General features: G+C 43.7%; 1 protein-coding gene across 1 annotated transcript in view; it reads right to left on the bottom strand.

Moving 5' to 3' along the window:
- Positions 1 to 5,719: 5,719 nt before the first annotated feature.
- The window catches only part of ntng1b (netrin g1b), a 57,976-nt gene continuing 50,835 nt past the window's right edge, over positions 5,720 to 12,860 (bottom strand). The window contains exon 7 of the mRNA XM_072668838.1: positions 5,720 to 6,403. Coding sequence (XP_072524939.1) covers positions 6,156 to 6,403 — 248 coding nt within the window. The 3' untranslated portion in view covers positions 5,720 to 6,155. The remainder of the gene's footprint in view (positions 6,404 to 12,860) is intronic.

Genomic DNA, 12,860 nt, shown 5'->3' with positions numbered 1-12,860 from the left:
CCGGCTCACAGTCGCACTTCCAGGACCATAAAGATGTTTTACGGCTCTAGTTTTAGCACTTAAGCTCGTGCTGGTGCAGGTGTGGGACACCTTGGCCTACAAACAGCATCCGGAGCGTTCCCTGGAGGACGGTGCGCTCCAACTCCAGGAGAGTGAAAAATGAGAGGCGGAGAACACACTTTAGATTTTAAGCCGTTTGATAATCCCTCAATGATACTGCAGAGCCTACACCCAACCCTGAGAGAGAGAGAGAGAGAGAGAGAGAGAGAGGGGCTAAAACTGTGAGACCTAGAGAGACAGACAAAAAGAGAGAAAAGAGAGGAAGCAGAAGGGAGGTGTTTCCAATAAAGTGGCCAGTGAGTGGACACACAAGGTAGGGGGTCCAAAAAAGTGGCCCGTAAGTGGAAGCACAAGGTAGGCTGTTTCCGATAAAGTGGCCAGTAAGTGGAAGCAGAAGGGAGGTGTTTCCAATAAAGCGGCCAGTGTTTGTGTGATTTTCTCAGTGCACGTTCGCTAGCTCAGACTGCTCCTATCAGATCATCTCTCGTTTCTGCCCTCCCCAGCCCCCCATCAGAAACCGTTCATACTCAGAGGATGTGTTTCAATCCCATTACACACTCATTACCACCCCCGCTGACTTAACGAGGCCCGTCCCCCCACGGCCTGTTTACCCTCACTCACAGCGGTTTGTTTATTTATTTATTTGTTCATTAATTCTCTCTCAGATTAAAGAAACAGTTCAGCAATAATTCAGACAAACATGACAGATTCAGGCGCTAAGCCAAGACCTGTTTGGGATTTGGGATTGATGTGCTCATTTAGTTCACAATGGAAGATGCTAGGCTAACCGTGCTAACAAACACTGGACTTCGACTGTCACCAATTTCATTAAACACAAGCCAATTCATTTTTACTACATACACAAAATCTGAAATCAGGGGTATCAGCTAGGAGTTTGCCCCTCTTAGGGTATCAGGGGTATCTGCAGTAAGAGTTTATACAATATACTAGATGCTGGAACATTGCTGTGAAGAGGATTTGATTGCAGAGTGTCGAGATGGGAAATTCAGAAAGTCCAGAAAGTAAAACTCCACTCAAGGATTTTGTTCCAACTGTCTGGGCAGCTCTGCTCAGCATGGCGCTCCATCCAGCAGTTTCCTTAAAGCAGCTGAACTCAAACATAAGAAGGGGGTGTCCACAAACTTTTGGAAACATAGTGCCTGGCGATGCTGAACATTGTTACACAATCAGAGCTGTTCATTTCTGCACTGCAGCTTTTACTGAACTACAAACACAGCAGATAAAAAACTCAGTACCTGAACAGAGTACTCCTCCTCCTCCTCCTCCTCCTCCTCCTCCTCCTCCTCCTGTCTTCTGGGAGGTGTTATTAAGGACAAGGGCAGGGCAGGATTTGATTAGATTGAAATGAAGAGGCGTAATCTCGCTAATGTAATCTGTCCCCCACAAACCTGATTTCACACTGAGCCACCGGCTTAAGACCACTTCATTCACATTCAGCAGCCCCCCACACAGACCTCAGACTGACTGCAGACTCACGGCTGAACACACACACACACACACACACACACATATGCATGACCATATATATATATATATATATATATATATATATATCTACTATATGTATATCTATTAGTACTAAACTAGAGCTAATAATCATATGTATTGTGTATTATATATGTATCTGTATACTCATATGTATTATATACTATAAATGTATAGTATAGTAAGTCTCTATATAAGTAATATATGTAATAATAGTATTCCCCATTATGAGATTGTTCAGAATCATTATAAATTCAGAAATAATTCATGCTTGTTTTAAAAATAAGAAAAGTCATCCAGATCAATCTGTTTTAAGAAATAATTCAGTTCATTTGACTTATTTTAGAAAAGAATCCACATTGTTTTGCTTGTTGTAAAACGTATACAGATCATTTTGCTTGTTATAAAAATAACAACAGATCAATCTGTCTGTTTTGAGGAGTAATCCAGTTAATTTTGCTTGTTTTAAGAAATAATCCAGATCATTTTGCTTTTTTAAATTATGTTTTTAAGTAATCCAGGTTAATTTTCCTCTTTTAATCTGAATGTTTTGCCTGTTGTAAGAAATGATCCAGATCAATTTGTCTGTTTTAAGAAAGAATCCAGATGGTTTGCTTGTTGTAAGACGTAATGCAAATCATTTTGCTTGTTAAAAAAAACAAAAAAACAGATCAATCTGACTGTTGTAATCCAGTTAATTTAGCTTGTTTTAAGAAATAATCCAGATTATTATCAGTGCATATGATGAGGTAAAGCAAGTGAAAATAAAGTCTAATATTCAGATAATGAGAATTATTCAATATACAGACCAGATAGGGGATGAGAAACAGGGAATCCGGTCACAGCTGGTGGAAATCAGTGTAGTCGGTTTATTCAGCTTGTACCTGTGATGCTGTTGACTTTGCTGACCACAAAAAAAACCACACAAGGAGACGACTGTTCGGCTCCGGCTACTTCTGGATGTAAAGGTGAGAGAGCACAATGCACGCTGGATAAAGCAACATTACTGAACCAACAGAGTGGTCCGAGTGGTCAGGGTGGTCGGGGCTGCAGTATATCAGTGTATCACCTGTCCATCATTACTGAAAGTATTTGTCCTTTATCTTGAACCATGTAAACATATCTACACCAGTCTGAATGGGCTCTAATACACTGCATACAGCAGCCATATGAGCAAAATCCTGGTGCGTTTATAATGTGCAGTCCTGACAGTTCTGCTGAGGAGATCCTGAATGAGTCGTGGCAGACGGGAGAAAACGCAAACTACCCTCTTTACCACGTCTTTGAGCAGCAGGCTGGTGTTCAGTACAGGGGAAATGTTAGTAAACATTATATTAAGACTCAGGTTTCCAGTGTTTCCAGTATGAATACAAGAACATCTACTGTTCACTGATGCTCCTCAGCTCTTCCACCAGGAACACGTTCCTCTGTATGACAACAGAAATACACACTGCAAACAGCAACATCTCAGAAAGGGAAACCATCGAAAATCTGCTGAATAGAGTAAACGCGACTCTCTCTGAGATTGCTGTCATTTATCATTAAAAATGGTTTTAAATCATTTATGATTTAATTAACCAAACATAATCTTACTGGCAGGTAAGTGAGCTTGTTTTCAGAGACTGCAGATTTTACTGCGTATTGTTTTTACATCATTCTGGTGTTCTTAGATTGAATGCAGATCATTAAGCATCACTATCTGTCAGTGTCATAATGATTCAGTTCAGTTCAAATGAGATCAGATCACCCAGTAAAACCCCACACTGTTCTCACAGCTGCTGATCTGATCATGAGGGACATCAGCAGTATTTGCTGGTTTTAGGATTCTGTCTAGGAGTTCTCTGAGGAGCAGTTTTACAGATAGACTGGATCAGCACCTAAACCCAAAGACACAAAACACACAGAATCTCAATCTGAATCAGATCAGACAGAATCAGGATCAGAATCTGGATTACAATCGGAACCAAAACCAAAGTCAGGATCACAATTTGAACCAGAATTAGAATCAGACAATCTGAATCAGACAGAATCAGAAGCAGAATCAGAACCAATTTTAGAATCAGAACTGGAATAAGACAATCTGTATCAGACAGAATCTGGACCAGAATTAGAACCAGAATTAAAATCAGTCGGAGTCAGTCGGAATCAGACAGAGTTTAACGATGCTGTTTCTTTGTAATACTGCAGATTTATGAATACACTGTTCACACACTGAAAGGAATCACAAACAACAGCACATTTCAGATTGATGGTCCAACAGATGATCCACAGACGCTCGGATTACGGACAACCTCTCAGCAGCGTTACGGTTGGAGTTTAGTGTAGAGTTTAAGGTTTAAGTTCAGGTTGGGGTTCGGGTTTAGGCCAGGATGAACAAATGACACAAAAAAGTGGAAATATAGTAGATTTGCTCCAAATCTGTACACATCACACTAGTCTTCACAATGGCTCTTGTTCAAAAAGGAGGATTTATATTTATATGTATACCTTTTGTTTTGATTGATTTCCCAAAACACACAATGTTTTTATTTCAAGAATTGTCCAAATAATAAGATCTAAAATAATATATATATATAAAAAAAACAGATAAACAGAAACAGAAATAATTTCACTTTTCTCATTTCTTTAAGCAAAATAATGCTCAAAATAGGCAAACTCATTTACTTAGAACATAAAACAAGTAGAAATAAATTTTTGAGATGGATTAGATTTCAACTGATTAGATAGAGGCAGGGTGGGATACAGCCTGTTCACTGTCCTAGCTAGCACAATGGCAAGGCCAAGGATTGCAGTGATTGGTAATGTTGTGCCATCTAAAACAGGCATGATCGTTTACATGAGATATCATCAAAGATAATTTAGCATATTTATTTGTCTGGTTGAGCTGCAGAAAATACTGAACATCTAAAGGCCTTCAGAGTGAGGAGTGTTGTGCTCAGGGTTTGAGAAGAGTTGGGGCGTTTCTATCCAGCATCTGCAGAACATCTACTGTGGACCATCAAAACAAAGTGCTCCCAATAATTCAGAGTCATTTAACAACGCAACCAGGTAAACAACCACAAGATGGAGCGTGACGGGTGGAGAAGTTTGGGGAGTGTGAAGCAGGTTGAACTCAAATGAAGCTAAACTGGACTGGTCAGGTGAGGGTCTGTGTGTTTGTCTCTTCAGTCTGGGAGTAAAGCGTGTGTATCAGTGCATCGCAGTGTCTCAGGGATTCACGGTGAAACTCTTTCATGTCTGTAGAACGGCGTTGGAGGCTCTGCGACAACATTTGCTGTTTATTCCTTGTTTTGGCTGAAAGAAGAATCCTGACAGTCACAGTCAGAGCCGCCTGACGGAGATCTCCATGGTGTTCTCCAGCACAGGCAGACGTTCAGCTGATGGGTCGAAAACTTCTCACAGTTCTTTTTCAAGTCAGTTTTTAAATGTATTTTATTGTTTCCTTCTTTCTGAGCATGGCAGCGTTTGTCCTGAGCCTTCTTTTAGTCCGATCTCTGGAGGTCAGGCTGAAAGCCCCCACCGAGAGAGGCTCAGTGTGATGCAGCAACAGTAAGAGGAACAGCCCACTGAGACCAGCCCACTAAAGTGCTTCCCAAACTACCAACCAGGGGGGCATCTGAATTCAAGGCAGTACACCCCCTCCAACAGTGTCTGTCACTTTCCCCGTGGTGGAGAAGCCTCCTGTAAAGCTTCTCGTGCTCACAAAACCCTTAAAAAATATCTCCAGGCTGGTTGCAGTGCATGTAAATCCCCCTCTTCAAGCTCCGCCCACAAATGTGTTCTATTGTAGCTACTGTTGCTCAATTGGACAAGCTTTACTGAACCCTGGACATTATTCCATTCAACCCTAATGAGAGACTGTAGCTCCGCCTCCTCAGTGTATATCACAATACCTACATTTAGAGCCTTATTAATATTTACCCTAATGAGAGACTGTAGCTCCGCCTCCTCAGTGTATATCACAATACCTACATTTAGAGCGTTATTAATATTCACCCTAATGAGAGACTGTAGCTCCGCCTCCTCAGTGTATATCACAATACCTACATTTAGAGCCTTATTAATATTCACCCTAATGAGAGACTGTAGCTCCGCCTCCTCAGTGCATATCACAATACTTACATTTAGAGCATTATTAATATTTACCCTAATGAGAGACTGTAGCTCCGCCTCCTCAGTGTATATCACAATACCTACATTTAGAGCGTTATTAATATTCACCCTAATGAGAGACTGTAGCTCCGCCTACATTTAGAGGGTGTTTGGGTTGAATATTAATGTGGGCTAGTCTAAGTGTAGGTATTGTGATATACACTGAGGCAGATCTAAAGTTGGGATGTTTTCCAGTGTTCTTTAAAGCTCGGCCAACTTCACAACAGTATCTATGGTAAAGTATATTTGTGGGCCAGAATGGGTCAGCTAGCTGGTCACTCTGATTCAGAACCTTAGTGTCTAGGTCTGTACTCACTGACAGCTCGGTGGGGGCTCTAAATGTTCTGGTATAAATGTCCAGAGACCAGCAAACCAACCCGAGCAGCTACCGGTTCCTTCTCACTGTCGCTGCACGCCACGTCCAGCACTTTCCTTCCTCAGAGTGACGACAAACCCCAGCTGTCCAGCATGGAGGAGACCAGCAGCAGCAGAATGACCAGAAACCGAACGCTGGGCTGGAGGCTGCGGCCTGCATGGCCGGAGTTAAGGTCCTGGCAGGACTCGCCCTGGCACTGCACCCGCTCACACAGAACCCCAGAGAAACCCGCAGGACACTGGCAGCGCTGGTGCTGGTGGCACACACCTCCGTTCTGACAGCGCAGGAGAGCGTTATCACACACTCGAACTGCGGAGAAACAGGGAGAGAGACATTTACACTACTGTTCAAAACTAATATTTACAATTATGACCTGCAAAACAGTCTGTAAATATCTAATATTCCTCTTTTTGAGATTTTTGTAACTCTATATGGACAAAAGTATTGGGACACCTGCTCATTCATTGTTTCTTCTAAAATCAAGGGTATTAAAGAGTTGATCCTGCTTCTGTTGGAGTAACTGTCTCTACTGTCCAGAGAAGAAGACTTTCTACTAGATTCTGGAGGAGCATTGCTGTGAGGATTTGATTGCATTTGTCAGTGAGGTCAGGATTTTAGATGATCATCACCCCACCTCCCATTCAGAAGTACTGGATGGAGCTCCACCACCATCATTCCAGAGCTGCTCCACAGCTCAATGCTGGGGGGCTTTATACCCCTCTAGCCCACGCCTGGCATTAGGCAGCATGGAGCCAATAGGGTCATGATGATGATCTGCTCCAGAGAGTCCTATTCTATTGGCAGTACTTCTTCTCTACATGGCCTAGACAAGCTGTGTGTGTGTATTTGCACATCTGTGTCAGCAATGGGTGCAAAAGGAGCTGAATGCATTGGTTAGAAGGGGTGTCACAAATATTCTGGCACATACTGTATCTGTAAGGGATACGCCTGCACCGCCCCCTGCCAGCAGAGGGCGACAATGGCAAAGAGCGATTAGCCGGCCAAGTCCCCACACCAGGGGCTAATTAGCAAGAATCAGGTGCACCTGCTGGCCCCAGCATTTAAGCCAGGGGTGACCGGCTATACTTTGTCACACCTTTGTAGAGGGGTGAACGGTATGGTATTCAGAGAGAGCGAGCAAGAGAAAAAAAAAAAAAAAAAAGTTGAAAGAAAAGTGTTTGAAAGGGGAAAAGAGGGACAGCGCTCCAAACTAAACCAGAAAGGAGCTGAAGCCTCCAGTCTTTAATAAAAAAACAGAGCAGGAGGGGGAAATGTATTCATTATTTATTTATTTAGGTTTATGGAGTTTGTCCTCTGTTTGAGAGACGCACTCTTGGCTTCCCCTTTTCTTAATGTCAGTCAGAGGGGTGTCGTTTGCCTGGATACCTGCTGTTTTCTGTAGCATGGTCACTGGATCACATCCAGCTGAGAGTGATCTCTCTCCTGAAGCCCAGAATCACTCCCACACTAGACCAACGATGATTTTTATTCTCTTATATAATAATACTTACCTGCCCTGTTAAGCGTCTGCCCTGTGGTAATATCTAGACAGTTTTCTGTGTTTGAAGTTATTTTATCTACTAAAAGTGGGTTTGTGTTTGTATTGGCAGATGGTTTGGCTTATTTAAAGAAAAAATGTTTGAAGTAGCATCAATTTCACTATTTTTTGTTTTTTGTTTTCTACAGTGTCAGCAATACTCTTTACTCTCATATCCCAGCTTAGAAAGTCTGGGTCAGAATGCAGGGTAATCCATGCTACAGCACCCCCTGGAGCAGAGAGGGTTAAGGGCCTTGTGCAAAGGGCCAATAGTGGCAGCTTTGCAGACTCCGGCGTCAAGCCCACAATGCTGTAATCCAGAACCCTATGCTTGAACCACTGAGTTACATACACATACTAAACTAAACGTACTGTAGCATCTCTCCCAGATCACAGTCCACTGTCGGACACCTCCACAACAGGCCTGGACTGTCTGAATTTAACACCTTGGAGTTTTGGGTCATCTTTTGTTGCTAGTGGGAAGTTTTGTATTTGAAGAACATGCACTTTTTGCTATGGTGTACCACAAGGGTCTGTTCTTGAGTCCCCCTCATTTTCCTGTGTTTATCAGCCTCTGTAGGGGGAGTTTATTACTATGGTGGTTTGAAGAGCACAGATGTAGAACATGGGACTCTGCACAAATGGTTAAACTGACCAGGCAGCTGTTTCTGATTTTGGCAGTATTACTAAACCAGCATTTTGAATGAAGGCAGTGACCGTGTTACTCCAGTACTGGCAGCAGTGAAAAATATGTATGGACACTATTCAGACTTCCTGATGGAGCTGCTGCTGTATTTAGCTCTGCTCTGAACTTCAGTCCGTGTTTATAGATAACAGTGAGTCATACAGCGCCAGAAACCACACAGGCCAGTCTGTTTCTGTTTCTGTTTGTTTATAAAAAGAGAATATATCATTTTCTATTCAGCTTTTCTGCATAATTATTAAACCGTTAATGGGTTCTAGATAAGCTCCTCCAGTCAGAGCTGGAGTTCTACAGTGGAGGTGAAGGGAAGCAGACGTCTGAAGCTCTAATAAAAGCTCCTCACAGAAAGTTCTTCACCTAATGGTGATGAAGACGCTGCCTGATGCCTGAGACACGGTTCTACCAGAGTTCTGAGAAGAGTTCGGCTCTAGAACCTGCTTTTAAAATCAGATCATTAAAATGGTGGAGGGATACATGCTGCAGGGTGTAGTGCAGCTACAGAAAGTAGTCCCTAAAGAAAACTGCATTAGTTCAGATTCACTATTTTACCTTCATCATCATCATCATCATCATCATCCATATAAAACTCAGAAGACTCGTGTAGCTGCACTGGTGGGTTTAGATAGGAGATAAATTATGGGCTGTATCTGTGCTGTTGTAGTCATGGCGACCAACGCCTGCTTCCATTCACCTCCACTGTACAGAGATCAGAGTGGGTCAGTTTCTCTACAGTGAAGCTCAGATTCACACCGAACCCCCGACTCTGACTGAACTCGGCTCTCACTCTGAGACGTGTAGAAAAAACAATGCGGTTTGAGACAAGTGTGTGATCTCAACAGACTTATAGGTGGAGTATAAGCTTCCATTATTTGTGAGCTATTTATTAGCCTCACACCAACGTTTCTTGGCAGATGAAGTACATTTTGGCATAAACTTGGTAAAATTATATATATATTATATATTATATATAAGATGCCAGGGGAGGATTTCAGGCCCAGAAGGTAAATACAGGGCCGTGCTGCGGAGGGGGAATCAGTAATGAGAATGAATCGTGAGTTTTTGGACAAGGAAGAAGACTCCGCAGACAGTCACATGCCTGCAATATGAGAAGGAAATTGAAAACAGAATTTCCTCTTCTGGCCACCGGCTCTTTCATAAACACACACTGCGAACCCCCCCACGGAGAACTCTACAGCATCAGCCCTTTTGATATGCAAACCAGAACGTGGAGGTCATTTCACCATCTAACAAATAATATAGAGGAAAACTCTGTTTATGAACCTTTCAGCAACTTTCCCCAAGGTCACAGCGGCTAACTGATGCTGGAACTGTGTGTAAAGGCACCCGCTGACAATGAGCACTGGATCTTCCTCACAATGAAGGACGCATATTTTAATGGTGTGTGTGTATACCCATTCAGAGCTATAGGATGATGTACGTTATTTATTTTATGTGTGTTTTTGCCCTTTTTCCTTGATCTCCATAATGGACAGTCAACTGTTCTTTATACTGTATCAGAATTTCATGAGCAACGGACCAATAGAAATGCTCCAATAATAAATATCTTCCATTAAAAGTTCAGAAGGTTTCTCCTCCTCCTGTAAAGCTGTGGTTCTGAAGATACGAGGTTTTTTGGCCACAGTGACGATGTGAGTAAATACAGTGTTATAGTGTTTTTGTTGCGTGTTCCTGGGTTTTCTATCCAGTTGTTCTACATTTCAAAACCTGGAAAAGGCGACTGTGCTATTTTGATCTGGGGAAATGTGCAGTATGTATGTATGTACGTGTGACATTTGTGCTGAAAGACTGAGAGAATGCCATTCATGCCCACGCCACCTCCATTCATCTCGCGCCGATAATGTAAACACGCCTCTATAAAGGAAAATGATTGCGGCTGCATTGTATTCGCCTCCATTATGCAGGAATGTATTACCTGAGGGAGGCGAGGAGACGGCCTGTTTGTTTATTAGATTGAGTTTAATTTCATGCCGCTTTGTGTGCTGTGATGAATCTTCTTAACGTCCCTGAAGAAATGGTTTGTGAGCAAATGGGGCGAAAAATAATCAAGAGCCTTTAAAGCTACTTCTGATCTGGATGCTGGTCATGATTTAGTTATTCGTCGTGAGAGAAGCGGATGGAATGGTTGGTTCTGCCCACCTGACCTGTGCTCTTACTGGTGGTGTAAATATGCAATTTAGGGCTCAGAGATGGCTAGAAAAGTAGAAATGGGTTGGCTCGGTCATCAGGAGGTCACAGGGTCAATCCCTGGTAATGTCCCAGCCATCCGTCAGTGACCTGGAGTCCCAGAGAGACTGTACTAGCCTTCTCCCTCCCAGCGTAGGTAGCATCGTGTGATGTGGCAGGGTTCTAGATAGTAGGGGGACTGGGACTGACTAGAACTGGAAAAGGAAATGGAACAAATGAACCAGTACTTTAATGGTTCTGTTCTGGAGTTCTCCACACTGTATTGTTACGGTCAGAACAAAACCTCATGGTAGCAGGTGCCAAAACTACAATACGGTTGATCAGCCATAACATTAAAACCACCTGCTTAATATTGTGCTCTGAAACATTGAGGTATGAACTCCACAAGACCTCTGAAGGTGTCCTGTGGTACCCAGCACAAAGACCAATGTTGGCAGCAGATCCTTTAAGTCTTGCAAGTTGTGAGGTTTGACCTCCATGAGCATCAATGAGCCTTCACTAGCTGTTCTTCCTTGGAGCACTTTTGGTAGATGCTGACCACAGCATATGGGGAACACCCCTGGTCTGCAGCTATGCAGCCCCATACACAGGAACACAGCCCACTCACTAATCACAGGACAGGAACAGGAAATCTCAGATATTAAAGCAGACCCTAAACGGAGCTGATTGCAGTGTTTCTCTCTCTCTCTCTCTCTCTCTCTCTCTCTCTCTCTCTCTCTCTCTCTCTCTCTCTCTCTCTCTGAGAGTCATGAGCACTCTGGCAGATGCTCGGAGAGTTTGGGACTTTTCCTTTGAGCAGCAGCTCTTGGTAGATTTTCGTCGGGATTCAAACTTTTAATCTCCAGCCTTGTGGAGTTTACTTTGTGGGAGTGTGTGTGGGATTAGCTGAGGCGCTGAATGGCCTCCAGAAGACCCTCGCCGTCATTGTCTTTCCGGCAGCATCTGCACCCCAGATTAGCTTTCCTTCGTTTTTCCCTCCTTTTATTGCAGTGGGTGCAGCAGGAGCTGCCTGGCAAGCTGAAGCTTCATCACAAGGCCTTGTTTCCATGGAGACAGCAGGACATGTCAATGTGTCCCCGCCCACTTTAATAAAATGCCGTTTTTACCCACTCCCCCAGGCTGAAATTTGGCAACACTCCTGCTATAGTTCACACTTATTCAGGGGGGACAGATCCGGGGACAGATCCAGGTCCAGATAGTAAAACTCCACCCCAGGATTTTGTTCTGATGGATGGTTCTGCTGCAGCTGGGAGGATTTTTAGTTTCCAGGCCTGGATTTGCCGCCTCTGCTGTCACGCTATACAGCAAGTGTAGAGTTGTGTAGTAGAGACTCTGCCTCGCCCTCATGTGGACTCGAGTCATTTGGTCTTGTTTTCTAATGGACTATGTCTGTCTGTCATATATTAGGACTCTATTTTAGGAGTCTGGACTCTGCCTCAGTGTCCTTTGGACTCTCCTGATCCAGTCCTGACTTCGTCAAGCAACTTCATCTACTTAGACTCTTAATCTAAACAAGGGGGGGCAGTAAAAAGGAGCATTGTGGTGCCTCCTACACTGCGGATACCACCACTGCATGCTCTCCTCAGAGTCTGTTTTGGTCTTTGTCTTCCTGATTGAAGCCCCCCCGTAGTGCGAGGTCATCTGCCATAAACGGCGTCCATCAGCACTGACCGCACTGAAGAGGTGTGACCCGTGTCCCAGCGCTGCTGCCCCCTCTGAGACCCATCACAGCAACATTACACCTCCACCAAGTGCGACCACTTCACACACGCCAGCATGACTGCAGCGAGCACAGCGCCCAGACTGCCGCTCCGCCTCCACACACAACATACTCCCAATCACACACTCCACTTATAACTACAGCAGTTTAGCCCCGCCCACTCAGCCTACAGCAGTTTGGCCCCATCCATTCCATTCACTACTACTAATATTAATATGAATTATTAATGATACTATTAATAAATGAATTAGCATAACAACAAAACATCACTTTGATACAATTTACATGTTAAATACAAACTGAATTCTACTGGATCTGTAAACGCGTTTGTGTGTGCGCGCGCGTGTGTGTGTGCGCACGTGTGTGTGTGTGGACCGGCTATATGATGCTCGGGCTCGTCAGCAGGCTGATGTATTGAGTGTGAAAACGCTTAGCTAAGGCTAGCCTAAGGTGGCAGCTTTATTACCTGAGCTGTCTCACCTGCGTTCCAGGCTGGGTCTGAGGTGTATAAGACCGCCTCCGGGCTGGTCATTATTCAGCCTGGTCAAAGAAAACAGTGAGCCAAAGCTGGGGCTAATGTGGGTTCTGTACTGGCCTCTAA

Source organism: Salminus brasiliensis, chromosome 23, assembly GCF_030463535.1.
Source record: "Salminus brasiliensis chromosome 23, fSalBra1.hap2, whole genome shotgun sequence".
In the NCBI taxonomy this organism is placed as follows: Eukaryota; Metazoa; Chordata; class Actinopteri; order Characiformes; family Bryconidae; genus Salminus; species Salminus brasiliensis.
This window is presented reverse-complemented; position numbering and strand designations above follow the sequence as displayed.